Source organism: Podarcis gaigeae (genome assembly GCF_964106915.1).
Source record: "Podarcis gaigeae genome assembly, chromosome: 16".
Taxonomy (NCBI): domain Eukaryota; kingdom Metazoa; phylum Chordata; class Lepidosauria; order Squamata; family Lacertidae; genus Podarcis; species Podarcis gaigeae.
In genome coordinates, this window is record NC_139693.1 from 10,127,474 (window position 1) to 10,145,749 (window position 18,276).

At 46.7% G+C, this 18,276-nt stretch overlaps 1 protein-coding gene across 9 annotated transcripts in view; it reads right to left on the minus strand.

Annotated features, from left to right (window-relative positions):
• Positions 1-17,877, minus strand: part of LOC310833233 (lysosomal acid glucosylceramidase-like) — a 43,656-nt gene extending 25,779 nt beyond the window's left edge. Inside the window, exon 1 of one of the 9 annotated variants that reach the window (XM_083715785.1) lies at positions 9,844-10,197. Coding sequence is in view for 3 of the 9 variants with exons in the window: in XM_083715779.1 (XP_083571905.1) it covers positions 11,953-12,054 (102 nt within the window). In the remaining 6 variants the exon portion in view is untranslated. Of the gene's footprint in view, positions 1-5,634; positions 5,656-9,843; positions 10,198-10,791; positions 10,885-11,178; positions 11,394-11,437; positions 11,458-11,532; positions 11,909-11,948; positions 12,566-17,730 lie in introns of those variants that run through there. The other 8 variants (XM_083715783.1, XM_083715779.1, XM_083715787.1 and 5 more) reach the window with 8 other exon arrangements.
• Between the last annotated feature and the right edge of the window lie 399 nt (positions 17,878-18,276).

Sequence of the window (18,276 nt, forward strand, 5' to 3'; positions counted from 1 at the left end):
TTCTGGCGACTCCTATAGCCAAGCTGGTACCAAACTTATTGCTCTGCTTTCCTTTGGACCACATCAGCAAGGTCAAGAGGGGGATATTGCCATCTGGGGAGCCCAGGACCTCCATACACATAATAATAATAATAATAATAATAATAATAATAATAATAATAAATAATTTTATTTATATCCCGCCCTCCCCAGCCAAAGCCGGGCTCAGGGCGGCTAACAACAATAAAATAGTGCAACATTCTAAAAACATTTCATTATAAAAATTAATTAAAATCAAATTGATGGCAACCATTAAGCTAAAGTTCTGTGAGGATTGCCAAAGGAGGGAGTCAGGCTGCGCCCTGACCAAAGGCCTGGTGGAACAGCTCTGTCTTGCAGGCCCTGCGGAAAGATGTCAAGTCCCGCAGGGCCCTAGTCTCTTGTGACAGAGCGTTCCACCAGATTGGAGCCGCAGCCAAAAAAGCCCTGGCTCTAGTTGAGGCCAGCCTAACCTCTCTGTGGCCTGGGACCTTCAGGATGTTTTTATTTGAAGACCATTAGTTCCTCTGTGGGACATACCAGGAGAGGCGGTCCCGTAGGTACAAGGGTCCTAGGCCATATAGGGCTTTAAAGGTTAAAACCAGCACCTTAAACCTGATCCTGCACCCCACTGGGAGCTAGTGCAGCTGGTATAGCACCGGGTGAATGTGATCCCGCAGCGAGGACCCCGTAAGGAGTCTCGCCGCGGCATTCTGCGCCCGCTGGAGTTTCCGGGTCAGTCTCAAGGGCAGCCCCACGTAGAGCGAGTTACAATAATCCAGTCTGGAGGTGACCGTCGCGTGGATCACAGTGGCTAGGTCAGGGCGAGAGAGGTAAGGAGCCAACTGCTTAGCTTGGCGGAGATGGAAAAATGCCGCCTTTGTTATAGCTGTAATCTGCGCCTCCATGGAGAGGGAGGTATTGAAGAGTACACCCAAACTATTAACGGACAATGCTGGCACTAATTGCACCCCCGCAAGAGATGGGAGTTGCCCTCCCCCAATCCCCTATTGTCCAAGCCAGGACTAGCCAGGACTGCTCCCTGGAGAGGTTATTTTGGTGCTGCTAACGCAGCAAAAACAGCACAGGAGGCAGCAATTATGAGTTACCGGTTTCTGCAGTCACAGCAGGCGCTGCTATTCGCCAGCAGTTTGACTTCACGCCCCCGGAGGCTCATTCCACGATTTCTCGATACAGACAGATGCCAGCAACAGACATTCTGCAGCAATTTGCAACTTTTATATTTTAAAAAATCCTCATGGAAATCTACCAGCATTTCGGAGCCTGTTGGATTGTGCCATCATGGTCCAACACATATTTAGCCTTTCTCAATGTTAAACCTTCATTCCACTACACAGCCATTCAATTTCAGTGTCCATTAAACCAATTATACTTAGAATCATAGAATAGAATCATAGAATCATAGAGTTGGAAGAGACCACAAGGGCCATTGAGTCCAACCCCCTGCCAAGCAGGAAACAATTCTTCCTTAACAATTCTGAAATCATGTACACTGAAATATATAGTGCTAACATGGTTTCCCCCCCTACACTAGTTTTCTAAGGGACTCTAAGTTCCTAAATGATTACCTGTTGATTGTTTTCTGTTACTCTAAACTGAGTGTAACCTTTGATCATGTGACAAAGGCAAGGAGTTGCAAATCCTCATTTTGAAAGGGTGGTGGCTGTTTGTCATTCTCTGAAAGCCACAGAGAACAAAATGATGGGATAATAATGGCTCTCCAAGAGGGACATAGCCTTAGGCAGCCTAAAGCAGATTGGAATGAGAGAGACACTGTTTTGATTTCTGGAGCGATCTTTTATTTCTAAGATGCTGAGCCTGTGCTGGACATTGCACAAGACCTTGTGATATTTGGGATGTATACTGTATTTTGCATTTGCTGTATTTACTGTTTTTTGAAGGGTTCTGCAAGTAGACTTTGAATAAAACTTTTATGGCTCTGGACAATGATGACTTCCAAAAGGAGCCAGTTCTTATGCACCACCCAGTCGCTTCAAACCACACAATATTAATATCTGCACTAGGCCTTCGGTCTGTCACTTCAGAGGTACACAGCCTTCGAACATGAAAGGTCCACTGAGTTATAGGTAAAGGGTAAAGGGACCCCTGACCATTAGGTCCAGTCATGAGCGACTCTGGGGTTGCGGCGCTCATCTCGCTTTATTGGCCGAGGGAGCCAGCGTACAGCTTCTGGGTCATGTGGCCAGCATGACTAAGCCACTTCTAGCGAACCAGAGCAGCGCACGGAAACGCCGGAGCGGTGCCTATTTATCTACTTGCGCTATGACGTGCTTTCAAACTGCTAGGTTGGCAGGAGCAGGGACCGAGCAACGGGAGCTCACCCCGTCACAGGGACCTCCTGATTGGCAAGTCCTAGGCTCTGTGGTTTAACCCACAGCGCCACCCACATCCCTTCCATTGAGCTATACCTCATGGCTACTACCTGTTGGTAGATTATTCTGTTGTTTAGTCGTTTAGTTGTGTCCGACTCTTCGTGACCCCCTGGACCAGAGCACGCCAGGCCTCACTCTGCCTCCAGCAGTTTGGTCAAACTCATGTTTATAGCTTCGAGAACACTGTCCCACCATCTCATCGTCTGTCCCCTTCTCCTTGTGCCCTCCATCTTTCCCAACATCAGGGTCTTTTCTAGGGAGTCTTCTCTTCTCATGAGGTGGCCAAAGTATTGGAGCCTCAGCTTCACGATCTGTCCTTCCAGTGAGCACTCAGAGCTGATTTCCTTCAGAATGGATAGGCTTGATCTTCTTGCAGTCCATGGGACTCTCAAGAGTCTCCTCCAGGTAGTTAATTCCACCTCCACATTTTTGTCTCGTCCTCCGCCCCGCACCCCTTAAACCCATCTGCCTGAGGGACTATCATAAGCATCTTGTGATCATCATGTTGAAGTTGGCCACAGGACAAAGCCACATATCTGAGACAAAAACGAGCAGGGAAGCTGCCCATAAGTGGTGAGAACAAGCCTTTCTAGACCTTCATATACTTTTGCTTCTGCTAAAGAGGCCTCTTCTTGAGGAATCTGCTGTCCCAAAGAGATAAGTTTCGATCTAAGAACACATACACTAAAAGTTACTAGCCCTCATGACAGATAGGTAGCCGTGTTGGTCTGCCATAGTCAAAACAAAAAAAATTCCTTCCAGTAGCACCTTAAAGACCAACTAAGTTAGTTCTTGGTATGAGCTTTCGTGTGCATGCACACTTCTTCAGATACACTGTGTATCTGAAGAAGTGTGCATGCACACGAAAGCTCATACCAAGAACTAACTTAGTTGGTCTTTAAGGTGCTACTGGAAGGAATTTTTTTTGTTTTAGCCCTCATGAGTGCATGTGTGTCGAAATCTTTCAACCCTGTGCCATGCGTTGAAAAGTGAGACAGCTGCAATTATGGTTTTCTGGAAGCCCCACAACCATCTAGAGAGATACTTGGTGACCTACAAGCTGTTCCCTGGGAATAGAAGAGTTCCACTGTTTCTTGTTGTGGGATCCTTCTGTCTCCAAGCTTGAGAGATAAGCTGATGATTCACTTGATTCCTCTTGTCCTCAACCAGGAGGTTAGACTTCCTAAACTAGTTCTGTTTGGTGCCCAAGGCTTGTTTCTGTGCTGTTACTAATTTGCACATTATTCATAAGATTAGAAATGAAGAGGGAACACACAAGCTGGCCATGCGAGGGTGGGGTGTAATTTTAAAATGTGCTGTTGCGCATTAACCATAATTGCTGCGTTTGGAACTGCTTATGTGTGATGCTTCCTCCATAGAAGCCTGGGAGGTATAGTTTGTTGTTGTTGTTGTTGTTGTTTAGTCGTGTCCGACTCTTCGTGACCCCATGGACCAGAGCACACCAGGCAGTCCAGTCTTCCACTGCCTCCTTTAAAGGTAAAGGTAAAGGAGCCCTGACGGTTAAGTCCAGTCGTGAACGACTCTGGGGTTGCGGCGCTCATCTTGCTTTACTGGCCAAGGGAGCCAATGTTTGTCCGCAGACAGTTTTTCTGGGTCATGTAGCCAGCATGACTAAGCCGCTTCTGGCAAAACCAGAGCAGCGCATGGAAACGCCGTTTACCTTCCTGCCGGAGCAGTACCTATTTATCTCACCCCAGCATGGGGAATTGAACTGCTGACCTTCTGATCGGAAAGTCCAAGAGGCTCAGTGGCTTAGACCACAGCACCACCAGCATCCCTATTGCCTCCTTTAAGGTAAAGGAAAAGGGAGCTCTGACCATTAGGTGCAGTCATGACCGACTCTGGGGTTGTGGCGCTCATCTCGTTTTATTGGCCAAGGGAGCCAATGTACAGCTTCCGGGTCATGTGGCCAGCATGACTAAGCCTCTTCTGGCAAACCAGAGCAGCACACGGAAACGGCGTTTACCTTCCCGCTGGAGCGGTACCTATATATCTACTTGCACTTTGACGTGCTTTCAAACTGCTAGGTTGGCAGGAGCAGGGACTGAGCAACGGGAGCTCACCCCGTCGCGGGGATTCGAACCACCAACCTTCTGATTGGCAAGTCCTAGGCTCTGTGGTTTAACCCACAGCGCCACCCGGGTCCCACCTACAATTCCTTCTGTGAGTACTCAGACCAGGAATGGGAGGTGCTTGGAGACGGGAACTCTGCAGGGAAGGCTGAGGTGAAGGAGCAGCGAGCAATTATTATTATTCACCCCACCCATCTGATTGGGTAGCCAATCTGGGCGGCATTCAACATATATAAAAACATAATAAAACATTAAACATTTTTTTTTAAAAAAACCTTCCCTAAGGGCTGCCTTCAGATGTCTTCTAAAAGTTGTAAAGTTACTTATCTCCTTGGCTTGGCGGGGTCACATAACTCCATACCCTCCAACATTTCTCCAGTGAAAATAAGGACGTCCTAAGGAAAAGTGGGACCATCCAGAATTAAATCAGAAACCGGGATGGCTTCTGTAAATCCCTGGGAAATAGTGACACTTGGAGTGTCTGGCTTTGATGCCTACCAATCTGCATGGCTTTTAAAAGAGAACTGGACAAATTTATGGAGGAGATAGGGTTGCCATATGTCCTCTTTTCCCAGGACACATCGCTTTCTTTCACAGTTAGAGTCATTATAACGATTCATAGTTAAAATTAGAAGCTGGCAAATGTGTTCTCTTTTTTTTTTTGCTCTTCAAAATATGGCAGGCCTTGCTGGAAGCCACAGGAGGGGAGAGTTAATAGTGTTATAGAAATAGGGAGGGGGATTCCCCACCATAGAAATTAATAAATGCTCGGGTTTGGGGTTCTTTGTGATACGAACGCAGAACGCAAGCTGCAAGGGGATTCCTGGGCTGACTTACGCAAACCTGGCTGGCTGGCTGAGGGAAGGGCAGAGCTGCTAGCATTACAATAGAGAGCCATCAAGGGTTGCCCACAACTTCTTATCCCGGGTGTGACCAAAGACTGGAGATTTGAAAGGTCAAGAGGCCCATTGGTTTAGACCACAGCACCACCCGTGACAGACCCTGGGAGCGTGTCTGGAACCCCCCTGGACTTGCAGAGAGGGAGGGCAGAACATGACTTTTATAACAGTAGCATTGCAGAGTTGGAGATGACACACAGAGAAGATAACCTGCATTCCATTCTTCTGCCATTTTTCTGGGCCCGAAACCAAAAATGTCGGGATCTCCGCTCGGCCAAGCTGATAAAACTCATTTTCCTCCAGCCGAGTCCTTCGGAATTGCCTCCCGACGATAATTAACGACCTGAGCCTTCGATGAGGCCTCAGGCACATTCCCCTTCAGAGGAGTTTCCAGCACAGGGAAGTGATGGAATTTATGGCTACATGGCTAAAGAGTTTAATTTCTCGTTACGCAGACAGCAGAGAAAAATACATCCTCTCTCTATGAAAGCAGAGAGCAACTGAACAACAAAGGAACAGGAAACCAGTACATCACATCCGTCTCCCATAAGACTTCCAACAGTATGGAATATTTGGAATGTAAACAGAGCCTTGTGACTCAGCTGCTCAGTGGCAAAACAGAGACTAACAGAACCTGAGGGTCCAGGAGTTGCTCTTATGCTCAGATACTGCTTGCTGCCTTCCCACAGCAAGGTGCGTGACTAAGATGGACCATTTGCCTAATCCAGCAGCCTTCGCTCATTATCATCTCCATGATGCAACATGGAATGGCTACATCACAACCACCACCACCACCACCACCACAACAACACACTAACACACCCAGAGGTTGTGCATCTCATCTCTCCGTCTTCCCCTGTTCTAGCCATTGCCTGCCTGTGAGGCGTTCTCAAAGTAAAGGAAGGATTGAACTCTGATTAATAAGAATACACACAGAGGCTTGAACCAGCAAGACTCCGGGAAGGTTGCGTATAATAATCTCTCTCTCTCTACCCCTCGGCCCAGGTCGTTTTATTCACAAAAGAACTTTTTACAGGGTGTTCATAAGAACCAATCAGATTTATTCTGAGCATTTCCACAAACCACACGTGGGAACAAAGTTAAACTACCAAAACTAATTAAGCACGGGGCAAACAAAGAACAGAACTACAAAGGAGAGCATTTGGCAACCCCGGAGATGATAAACAAACAATATACATGATAAGAAGGGTGGCCAGGAGGACAGAGATCATTATCACCTTCATGTGTTTCCCTGCCCTAAGATTAACATCCTGGGATTAACATATCAGAAAGCTACATCAAATAAACTTGCCCACTATCTTTCATGACCCAAGATGCCTGTTTGGGCTGCGTACGTGATTTATGAAGAGAGAGATGGGCAGTAATAATAATAATAATTTATTATTTATACCCCGCCCATCTGGCTGGGCCTCCCCAGCCACTCTGGGCGGCTTCCATAAAAACCAAAAATACAGTAAAATATCACACGTTAAAAACTTCCCTGAACAGGGCTGCCTTAAGATGTCTTCTGAATGTCAGGTAGTTGTTTATCGCTTTGACATCTGCTGGAAGGGCGTTCCACAGGGCGGGCGCCACTACCGAGAAGGCCCTCTGCCTGGTTCCCTGTAGCTTTGCTTCTCACAATGAGGGAACCGCCAGAAGGCCCTCGGCGCTGGACCTCAGCGTCCGGGCAGAATGATGGGGGTGGAGACGCTCCTTCAGGTATACTGGACCGAGGCCGTTTAGGGCTTGAAAGGTCAGCACCAACACTTTGAATTGTGCTCGGAAACATACTGGGAGCCAATGTAGGTATTTCAAGACCGGTGTTATATGGTCTCGGCGGCCGCTCCCAGTCACCAGTCTAGCTGCCGCATTCTGGATTAGTTGTAGTTTCCGGGTCACCTTCAAAGGTAGCCCCATGTAGAGTGCATTGCAGTAGTCCAAGCGGGAGATAACCAGAGCATGCAGAGTCCAAGCAGGATATAACCAGAGTAGAGGAAATGGCCAGAGATGCAGAGGGTTGTGGGATTTGATCAGAAATTATTGTCAACGTATCAAACGCAGTCAACACAATGCATTCATCGTGGACACAATGGCTTGATGCATATTTTATAATTCCTCATAGTAATCCCACCTGACCCCACACTCTGAATATTTGCACTCCTACAGCCTGCCTTAGCGGGAGTTTGAGGACAGCCACTCCTTGCTTTTGGGGCCAGGGAGTCTGAATCAAACTTTGAAATGAGCCTGGGCCATGCTTTCTTCAGGCTTGCCTCGGCAATTCCTGTTCCTCCTTTCCTAGGTTCAAAAGGTAGGCTGCCTCCTACATGGAGCGTTAGGTGTGGGTGTGGAAATGGAGCGGAGTATCTTGGGAAAGGGCATGGCCGCCTGGAATCCAGAACCTGAACTCAGCAGTCCATTAGGACTAATGGGGCTCTTGCTCCACCAACCCTTCTTGCTCGCAACCAGTTCAGAGGCACTGCCTCTCCTGCTGAACTCAGGAAGGAGAGGGCAAACGGGGACAAAACAATGGGTTCTCTGCCTTCTGACTCGGCACCCGCAACAGGCATTAACTAATCACCTCTCCACATTGCAATATTTTGCAACAGGCCAGATTGCTTAATTCAGTGATGGCCAAACTTGGCCCTCCAGCTGTTTTGGGACTACAACTCCCACCATCCCTAGCTAACAGGACCAGTGGTCAGGGATGATGGGAACTGTAGTCCCAAAACAGCTGGAGGGGCGAGTTTGGCCATCACTGGCTTAATTAATCACTTTGTTTGCACAGAAATGGGGGCTTTGCGTGGGCCATGTGGTGCTCCCATTTACCCCAAGTGCCAGAGAGCGGGTGGGTGGCATAGAAGACTCAAAGGGGTCTCCATCGAGTGCAGAGGGTCCCAAACTTATTTGACCTACAGCCCCCTTTTCAGAAAAAAAAATACTCAGCCTTTGTCCGCCCCCGCCCCCCTAGATATCTACTTTCTTTAAGCAAACAAACAGAAAGATGCAGTGACAAATTTGCATTGTATTTTTGTCAGCAGCATTCTTAAGTCACCGCAATTAGCTATTTACAATCGGTGTACACACACACACACACACAGTGGTACCTCAGGTTACAGGCGCTTCAGGTTACAGACGCTTCAGGTTACAGACTCCACTAACTCAGAAATAATACCTTTGGTTAAAAACTTTACCTCATGATGAGAACAGAAATCGTGTGGTGGCGGCACGTCGGCAGTGGGAGGCCCCATTAGCTAAAGTGGTACCTCAGGTTATGAACAGTTTCAGGTTAAGAACGGACTTTCGGAATGAATTAAGTTCTTAACCCAAGGTACCACTGTGTGTGTGTGTGTGTGTGTGTGTGTGTGTGTGTGTGTACACACACACACACACACACACATATATATAGTTAACTTGTATTTTGAGTGTCTATGTGGAAAATAATCACTAAGACTTAAACTCCATGTTACATTGGGCGCCATTACGCAACACGTCAAACATGTACAAACGCTTTCTCAAATTATTCTTCCATTTTTTCTCTATGCTTTTGCCACCCCCTTATTTTTATTTAATGCCCCCCAATTGCACCCAAGGCTACACCCCCCCGATCATTTCAGTGCCCCCCAGGGGAGGTATATGCTTTGGGGAAAGCCCCATAAATAGAGCAGAGGAGCCAACAGACCTTCACTCGCTTGTGTCCCTCAGCCCCAGGCACTCAGAGGTAGGCTGCCACTGAACATGAATGTTCTTTCTTTTGCTAAGAAGATCCCATTCCCCCCCTCAGGTAGCCTGCTAAATGTCTGGCAGCCCAGCAATACACCCCACAAGCCTCCCACCCACTACAACTAAGCATATATTTTAAAAGGAAATAAACTTGGGATCTGAGGAATCAGAATATGCAGTCTGACTAGTGAACCGGCCACTATTAGTATTGCTGCTACCAGAAGATGTCTGGTTAAAGGCTTAAAATGCACTTCCAACTTGCCTGCCCCATAAGATTTATGTAATCTCTGTCCTGTAAGTATGCCAACTTCAGAGAAAACTGAACCCACAAAAGCCTGGTCCTTCTTTGCCTTCCTTAAACACTTTTCAAGCTGAGCTGCTGGGTGTGACCCGCTTGCAGTGAATTTGGATGTGGTTTCTAATAAAAGAAAGGTATAATCAATCCATTTCTGCAGCTGCCCCTCCCTGCCCCCCCCCCAGCTACGCCTATGGCCCCAAACAAACATTTCTTCCCTCCCCTTTATACACTCCCCATGCTGTGAAGATTTGGGCTCAGCTGCCAGGGGAATAATAGCACCTTTCCTGTTGGTTCGCCCAAGTCTTAAAAGTTCAGTCCTCTTTCTTTCGGTCCGGGATTCTTTATCAGTTGGGATGAAGCAGCTACAGGCTGTTGTTTAAGGGTTCAGCCAAACTTACCTATTGCCCTGCGCTTTCTAAACACAGGCTAGATGGCTCGGTTGGTTAAAGTGTGGTGCTGATCATGCCAAGGTTGCAGGTTCGATTCCCGTAAGAGACAGCTGCATATTCCTGGGGTTGGACTAGATTGTCCTCAGGGTCCTTCACAACTCTATGGGTCTAGGTCTGTGCTTTAAAGCACTGTCCAACCTCTTTTCTTCTTCTTCTCTCTCTCGCTCTGCTGCTTTCTCTTGGGAAACTTGTTCTTTAATGCTGAATCAAGACAAACAGCAACTAGGAGTTTCCAAGAGTTGTCGTTTGCTCTGATTCAGCAGTAAAGAATGAGTTTTGTGGGGGAAGCACGAGGGCAAAAACAAAATACATTGTGTCAGAGCTTTAAAGCTCAGGCCTGGCCCAGAAACATGACACAAAAGGAAGCCATTAATCTCCATGACAGAACTTTAAACCTCCATGATGGAACTTTAATAGGCACTCTAAATATTTCAGTTTTATTAGACAGTGTTGTCCTGGCACAACCAGCTCTGCTCAGGCCAAGACAACAGATTGATAACATATACAGTCATACCTCGGGTTGAAGTAGCTTCGCGTTACTTCTGGGTTTCGCCGCTCGCGCATGCACAGATGCTCAAAATGATGACACGCGCATGCGCAGAAGCGGCGAATCGCGAGCCCGCACACGCGCAGACGCAGGTTGTGTTCGCTTCAGGATGCGAACGGGGCTCCGGAATGGATCCCGTTCGCATGCAGAGGTACCACTGTACTCTGGAAGCTTTTAGAGCAAATGAAGCACAGAGACCATGATTGGTGTGTGGATACTATATTTTTTCATGTATAAGATGCCCCCATGTTGAAGACGACCCCCTTTTTCAAAAACCCCAAATTAAGAAATTAAGTTGTTTAGCTTTTTTGGAGGGTGGGGGAAGACACTTCCACCAATCGCTCACCCACCTGCCCGCCACTGCCGATCGCTTGCCACAGCCACTGCCAATCGCACACCTCGCCGCAGCCGCCAATTGTCTGCCCGCTCGCCGCCACAAAATGCCCGCCCGCCCACTTGCCACAGCCAACAATCGCCTGCCCAATCGCCGCTGCCATTCTCCTGCTTGCTGCTGCCATTAATCGCACGTCCCCCCTTTGCATTCACTATCAGTGTATAAGACGACACCCAATTTTTGCCTAAATTTTTTTAATAGCAAAAAGCATTGTCTTAGACACAGAACAATACAGTAACTACCAGCAGTGCTTTTTATTCAGCCGGAGTGTAGTTCCGGCCCCTCTCAGGTGGGCACCATTGCAGGCTGGCACTTCCTCTGCCTGCTACTTGCCTTTACGTACTTCTGAGAAGCCCAAAACTAACATCTTGAGTCAACATGGAAGCTGGCCAGCATGTGTGAGTCTGCACTTGTTTACTATGACTCCACCTAGGTCCTAGCTGTTCCTAGCCACAATTGAGCTATGCACTGGGGCCAAGTATTATTTCTTCAGTCCATCTCCCGTATAGCAGCAGTAGGCTTTAAGCTCTCCAGCCAGACCTCTAGCGTTTCATGTGGACATGTTTCCACAAGGGCCCTTCTGAGATGCCCTAGCCATCTACCTGAATCTCAGAGAATCAGGGAGGCGGGGTGCATTTATTTGACCGGTACCAGAACCAGGGCTGGCCCCGAAACCAGCTAGGGAGACAGCTTGTACCTCTGTGGGCGATGGATGTGGCTGTTGCCAAACCGGCCTCTGTTCAGGGCTGCCCCGAGTCGCCCGGCAACTAATGGTAACAACTTCATGGTGAGTTCCGGCACCTATTTTCCTTGGGAAAAAGCACCGGCTAGCAGTACCGGGTTGGTTTCTGCAGGTCTGGGCGAATCTCAGCACCCAACAAGGCCTTTCCTATGTTCATGATGTTAAGGCTACTAGCCACAATTGCTCAGCCAACAGCCACAATAGCCTCCACCCAGAAAAGCAACCTTTGCCACCTGCTACAGGGCTTCTCAGGAGAATCACATGAGACCAGGCCAGAGGGGGCTGTGGTCTGGTCCTGGAGGACTCGCCTTCTCTTTCCAAACAGCCAGGAGGGGAACCTCCATTTATAAAGGCGGTGACTATTTACTTACTCACAGCAGCTTCACTCAACCTGGTGTTTTCCACACATGTGGTTGAACTGTAGCTCACGTCATTCCTGACCAAACAGGCTGGGGTTGGAAATCCAACATCATCCATTGTTATGTGTTGAAGTTCTCACCCTGGCCACCAGGGATATTGTGTATATAGTTTTCGCTCAGGTCCACGTCAGCTGATTTAGGTGGGAAACCCTGGGTTGTTGTTGTTACAATGTTCACCGGACAAAGTGCACATGTAAAGCTGTATGGTGAATAGGGTCAATTAATATGTGATGGTGAGTCTTACGGGCGATATTGTTAACAGTGAAAAAGCTATGCCTGTGAACTTGCAAAATTGGAATCAATATGCTTATGTGCCTTGTTGTTGTTTAGTCGTTTAGTCGTGTCCGAATCTTCGTGACCCCCTGGACCAGAGCACGCCAGGCTCTCCTGTCTTCCACTGCCTCCCACAGTTTAGTCAAACTCATGCTGGTAGCTTCGAGAACACTGTCCAACCATCTCCTCCTCTGTCGTCCCCTTCTCCTTGTGCCCTCCATCTTTCCCAGCATCAGGGTCTTTTCCAGGGAGTCTTCTCTTCTCATGAGGTGGCCAAAGTATTGGAGCCTCAGCTTCAGGATCTGTCCTTCCAGGGAGCCCTCAGGGCTGATTTCCTTCAGAATGGAGAGGTTGGATCTTCTTGCAGTCCATGGGACTCTCAAGAGTCTCCTCCAGCACCGTAATTCAAAAGCATCAATTCTTCGGTGATCTTTGTGGTCTTTGTGGGCCAGCTCTCACTTCCATACATCACTACTGGGAAAACCATAGCTTTAAATATATGGACCTTTGTTGGCAAGGTGATGTCTCTGCTTTTTAAGATGCTGTTAAGCACCTTACTGAAACCAATAAGGATTTTGCTGTATGTAATGGAACTAATATGATTGTAACTAATGCCTTATCTCGGTGGGGAGAGGTGTTATGTATTGAAGTTCTCACCCTGGCCACCAGGGGTATTGTACATATAGATTTCACTCGGGTCCACGTCAGTTAATTTAGGCAGGAAACCCTGGGGTGTTGTTGTTACAATGTTGACAGCCGGCTGCCTATAAAAGCAGACCGGCTGAGCTGTTCAGTTCAGTTCAGTTCCAGCATACTTATAAAGAACTACTTGGAGAAATCTCTGTGTTGTCTGCTATGTCCACTCACTACTTAATATCTATGGAGAGCAGCCCATTTGGGAAAGGCTAACTGGTGGTACTGTGGGTTAAACCACAGAGCCTAGGACTTGCTGATCAGAAGGTTGGCGGTTTGAATCCCCGCGACGGGGTGAGCTCCCGTTGCTCGGTCCCTGCTCCTGCCAACCTAGCAGTTTGAAAGCATGTCAAAGTGCAAGTAGATAAATAGGTACCGCTCCAGCGGGAAGGTAAACGGTGTTTCTGTGCGCTGCTCTGGTTTGCCAAAAGCGGCTTAGTCATGCTGGCCACATGACCCTCAGCCAATAAAGCGAGATGAGCGCCGCAACCCCAGAGTCGGCCACGACTGGACCTAATGGTCCGGGGTTCCTTTATCTTTACCTTAACTGGTGGTATTATTATTAGATCTGTATTCCACCTTTCCTGCAAGGAGTTCAAGGTGGCATGCATTGTTCTCTTTCTCCCTGTTTTATTCCCCCCCAACCCCAACCCCCTGTAAGCTGAGAGACTGCCCAAAGTCACCAACTGAGTTTTATGGCCGAGTGGGGATTTGAACCCACGTCCCAGTCCAACATTCTAGAAACAGCGCCACATTGGCTCTCACATTCCTTGCTCTATCCATCACAAGGTCCTGTCTGCAAGGACAAATCTGGCACAGGTAAATATGACCTCCATGCAAGACAATCTTTCCTCCCATTCACTCCTCTCCCTACTTACCGTATTTTTTGCTCTATAAGACGCACCAGACCGCAAGACGCGCCTAGTTTTTGGAGGAGGAAAACAAGAAAAAAAATATTCTCAATCTCAGAAGCCAGAACAGCAAGAGGGATAGCTGCGCAGTGAAAGCAGCAATCCCTCTTGCTGTTCTGGCTTCTGTGATAGCTGCGCAGCCTGCATTCGCTCCATAAGACGCACACACATTTCCCTTTACTTTTTAGGAGGGAAAAGGTGAGTCTTATAGAGCAAAAAATATGGTATATCAGCTGTAGTTGAGAAACATAAAATGCTAAAATGCAATACAGTGGTACCTCGGGTTACATACGCTTCAGGTTACATACGCTTCAGGTTACAGACTCCGATAACCCAGAAATAGTACCTCAGGTTAAGAACTTTGCTTCAGGATGAGAACAGAAATCGTGCTCTGGCGGCACGGCAGCAACAGGAGGCCCCATTAGCTAAAGTGGTTCTTCAGGTTAAGAACAGTTTCAGGATAAGAACAGACTTCCAGAACGAATTAAGTACTTAACCTGAGGTACCACTGTACTTAACCCGAGGTGCCACTGTATGTTTAAAAATAAACGCTAAAATACAATATGTTTAAGATCATTGAAACAACAACATTGCAGCATTAAATAATATTTTTTTAAAAACCACCCTTCACTATCCAACTTGCTAGGGATTTCTGTCTAACCACAGCAGGACCTAGCAAGGTCATTTGCACTCTTCATTTCATTCATAAGTTATTGTATTTTTATCCCAGGGCAGCCTACGTAAGTCTCTTTCCCCTTCCTGCGTTTTAGCTTCACAACAACCCTGCGAAGAAGGGTGAGCTGAGCGGAGCATCGTGACCAAATAGGGATCAAAAGCCAAGTTTCCTGCTCTTCCTGTCCCGACCCATTCTCCAAAGTGTGACCGTTTTGCAGTTGGCAGGTATACTGCATCTCATGGTGTTCTAGGATATTGAAACAACCTGTACTCTGTTTGGAAGCCTGGCCAATTCTCCTAGACATGGCCTCTGGTTGCGGTCTGCCTTAATGGAGGCAGCTCCCATGACAGCGGGAGATCGTTGGCAAAGAAAAAACAAGGATGATTGAGGATAATTATCCTTGCAAGTCCCCCCCCCCAGGACGGGGGGATGGGCTTCACTTGCAGTTTGTCTCGTTACCTGGCTCTCACTCTGACATGGAATGCAGGGGGCAGGGAGGCGCTGAGTGCAAAAGCACTTTGCCTGCCGAAAACCCTCCAACACCTGAAGGGAAGCCTTGCTTCTGCACATGACTGTGGCATGATGGGAAGTCTTGCTTCTAAGCTTTGTTTCTGCACATGATGCTGCACAAATTGTTCTAATACTAAGACATTCCCTCATCACCTTAGAATGTTCAGTTCACATTGAGTTCAGGAAAACATTATACTCTGACCTGTTCTTAATGCATAGTTGACCACATCTATCGGAACGTAATTGTTTAAGTCTTGCTATATCAATCATAATCATTCAATTAGGAGGTTTTCATGCCTGTCTAGTTTTGTGCTCCCTTTCCCAGCCTTTAATCTATTGGTGATTAATGCTTATATGCAAACTTTGCTTTGTACTTGTGTTAACCAATCAGCAATAAGCACATATGTGGCAATGCTGTAATAGTCAATAAAAGAGACTCCCCGAGACATGCTCGGGAGATGCCTCCCATATGACACTCACCACTCGTCTGTCATTATTTCAACCCAACAAACACCGCCATTAAGAAGCAGAGGTTCTCCTGTTAATTGGAGCTTAATTTGGAATAAAGTACGGGCATGTGCTAGAAGAGATGAGATCATAAACTGCAGAACAGAACCAACTGCAAGGACTTTACGGTTTGAACTTGAGATCAGACTTCATTAGGTGCAAAAGTGTTGGAATCCAGCCTTGCCAGAGGAATGTGCCACTTTGCTAGGCACCGGCTGATTTCTTTGTTGACCTCCCCGCTGCGACTCCCGGCAGGAAAACAGGCGAGGTCTCTTATCGGCGATCCTTCTCAAATGTGGGAAGAACACACCACTCCTTTCCCCCTCTTCCCTGCTATCCCCAGGGAGGGGAAAGAGACAGACAGAAATATATTTACATGCTTTTATTTCTGTCTTTTGCAGCAGTACAGAGAAACATGTCTGCACTCAACAGCAGAGAGAATATACTCCTCCCATGTACTTCCAGTACAGGTCATATGACACACACTGAGCTTACATCCGGTGCTCAGTACAGTGAATGGACTGCCCCCTTGTTCCCATGGTAACAGTCACAAACATCCTGTTTGGCTTTCCAGCCAGCTGCTCGCTGCTGCATTGCTACTTTTTGGTAACAAAAAGACTATGGGGAGGCTACAGTTTCTTTATGTTAAGTTTTCTTCTCTATGTTTATGATTCGGCAACCTTCCTTTGAACATTAGTTCAAATTATATTTGTACAGTGGTACCTTGGTTCTTGAACGGCTTAGTCGTCAAACAAATCAGCTTCTGAACACTGCAAACCCGGAAGTAGGTGTTCCGGATTGCAAACATTTTTCAGAAGCTGAACATCTGACGCGGCTTCTGCTTGAGTGCAGGAAGCTCCTGCAGCCAATCGGTAGCTGCATCTTGCTTTTCGAATGGTTTCAGGATTTGAATGGACTCCCGGAATGGATGAAGTTCGAGAACCAAGGCACCACTGTACACGCGAGGAGGGAAGTAATTGGATTATAGATATGGAATATAACATTAAACGTAACTTTGTGAGTAAAAAAAAAGGAAAAGGAGAGGGAAACTCGATTTTGCAAAAAGTTTACAATGGAAACTTAGAGCCAACTATTCCCCATCCTTTATTATTTATGGAGTGAACTGAATAACGCTAAGTGGACTTAGAATTTAATTCAGTTGGACGGAAGGATGACAGGAGTCTGCAAACTTGCCAAGGAACTGAGTCATCTGCAGTTTGACAGTTATTGAGTCATCTGCAGTTTGACAGTTATTGAGTCATCTGCAGTTTGACAAACCACTCTTCTTCCTAGACTGAGAGGGAAAATGGCAAAAACAGGATATTCATTGGGACAGAGTGATTTTTGCAGCTGCTGTTAAAGTTTCAAAACAACGAAGTATGGGACAGAGGGAGGGAGAAATTTCTGGAACAACAATGGGATATCAGCTCCACCCAAGGCATGATGGATAATAGCAACAACCGGGGGGGAAACAGACATAACATTTTACAAGGACAGAAAGAATAATTGCCACACACAGGAAGAACAAGGATATAGTTTGAGTGCCTCACTTGTAGTTTCATAAATCATTTCATGTGTCAACAGAAATAGTTATGAATATTGCAGTTGTATAAGGCATTATTATTTTGACAGGAATGTAATTGAAATTAATAAGATTTTGGAATGCAGAAATAAAGAAAATAATCAAACCATCAGTTCTAGCATGCGGGGGGGGGGAGGGGAGGCCACCTTATCTAAATTATATAACCCGGTATTTGAACAATTGGTATTAGTAATTGTATTATAAATTGGTATTGTTATAATGAGGCTATTATTGAAAATTAATAATAAAAAATACTGTATTGGCCCGAATATAAGCCGCACCCACAAATAAGCCGCACCTTTAAAATTCAGGGAGGGGAAAAAACAAAAACAAAATCCGAATATAACCCGCTCCCTTAAAATCCCGCAGGCACTCACACCCGTTCTGTTTTACCGTATGTCTGTTTCAGCAGCAACATCGTAAATGCCATTTTTTTGTAAAGTCACAAATTTAAGCTGCTCTTTTAACTTTTCATGGTCGGAATGGGTGGGTGGGAGGAGTGTGGCTTATATATGGGAAAATACAGTATTATCAGTTCTTGTTTGCACCTTGTTTCAGTTCCAGAAACCCCAGTGTACTCACCCCAGAGCTGTTCCGCCCGGAAATTCTTCCCTGCGACGATTCAGAAGGAAGCTTGTCCCTGGGGCCCTGGGGCGAGCAAGAAGGTCAATTGAGAAGATGCTGCTCTTGGGTGGCAGGTGCTGCTCACACCTCTTTGCTCACGGAAGACCAAAGGCTCTGAAGGCTGTATCTTTATAGGAACTGAGATGGAAATTCTGGCTCTTCAAGCCAGGTGGCATCTACAGTTAAAGAGGAGGATCCCCAGAACTGAATTAATGGGAGACTGAGCGAGGAGATGATTCCAGGAACGTTTCATAACCTTCTAATTGCCATTTTGTTGTCGTCGTCCATGGTCCCTGTGGCTCAGACACGTCACATGTAATATGGGTGACACCATCTGTTAATAAGAATAATATTTTATTTATATCCCACCCTCCCCAGCCGAAGCCGGGCTCAGAGCGGCTAACAACAGTAAAATGATACAACATTCTAAAACCATTTCATTATAAAATAAATTCAAATCAGATTAATGGCAACCACTGGGCTACAGTTCTATGAGGATCACCA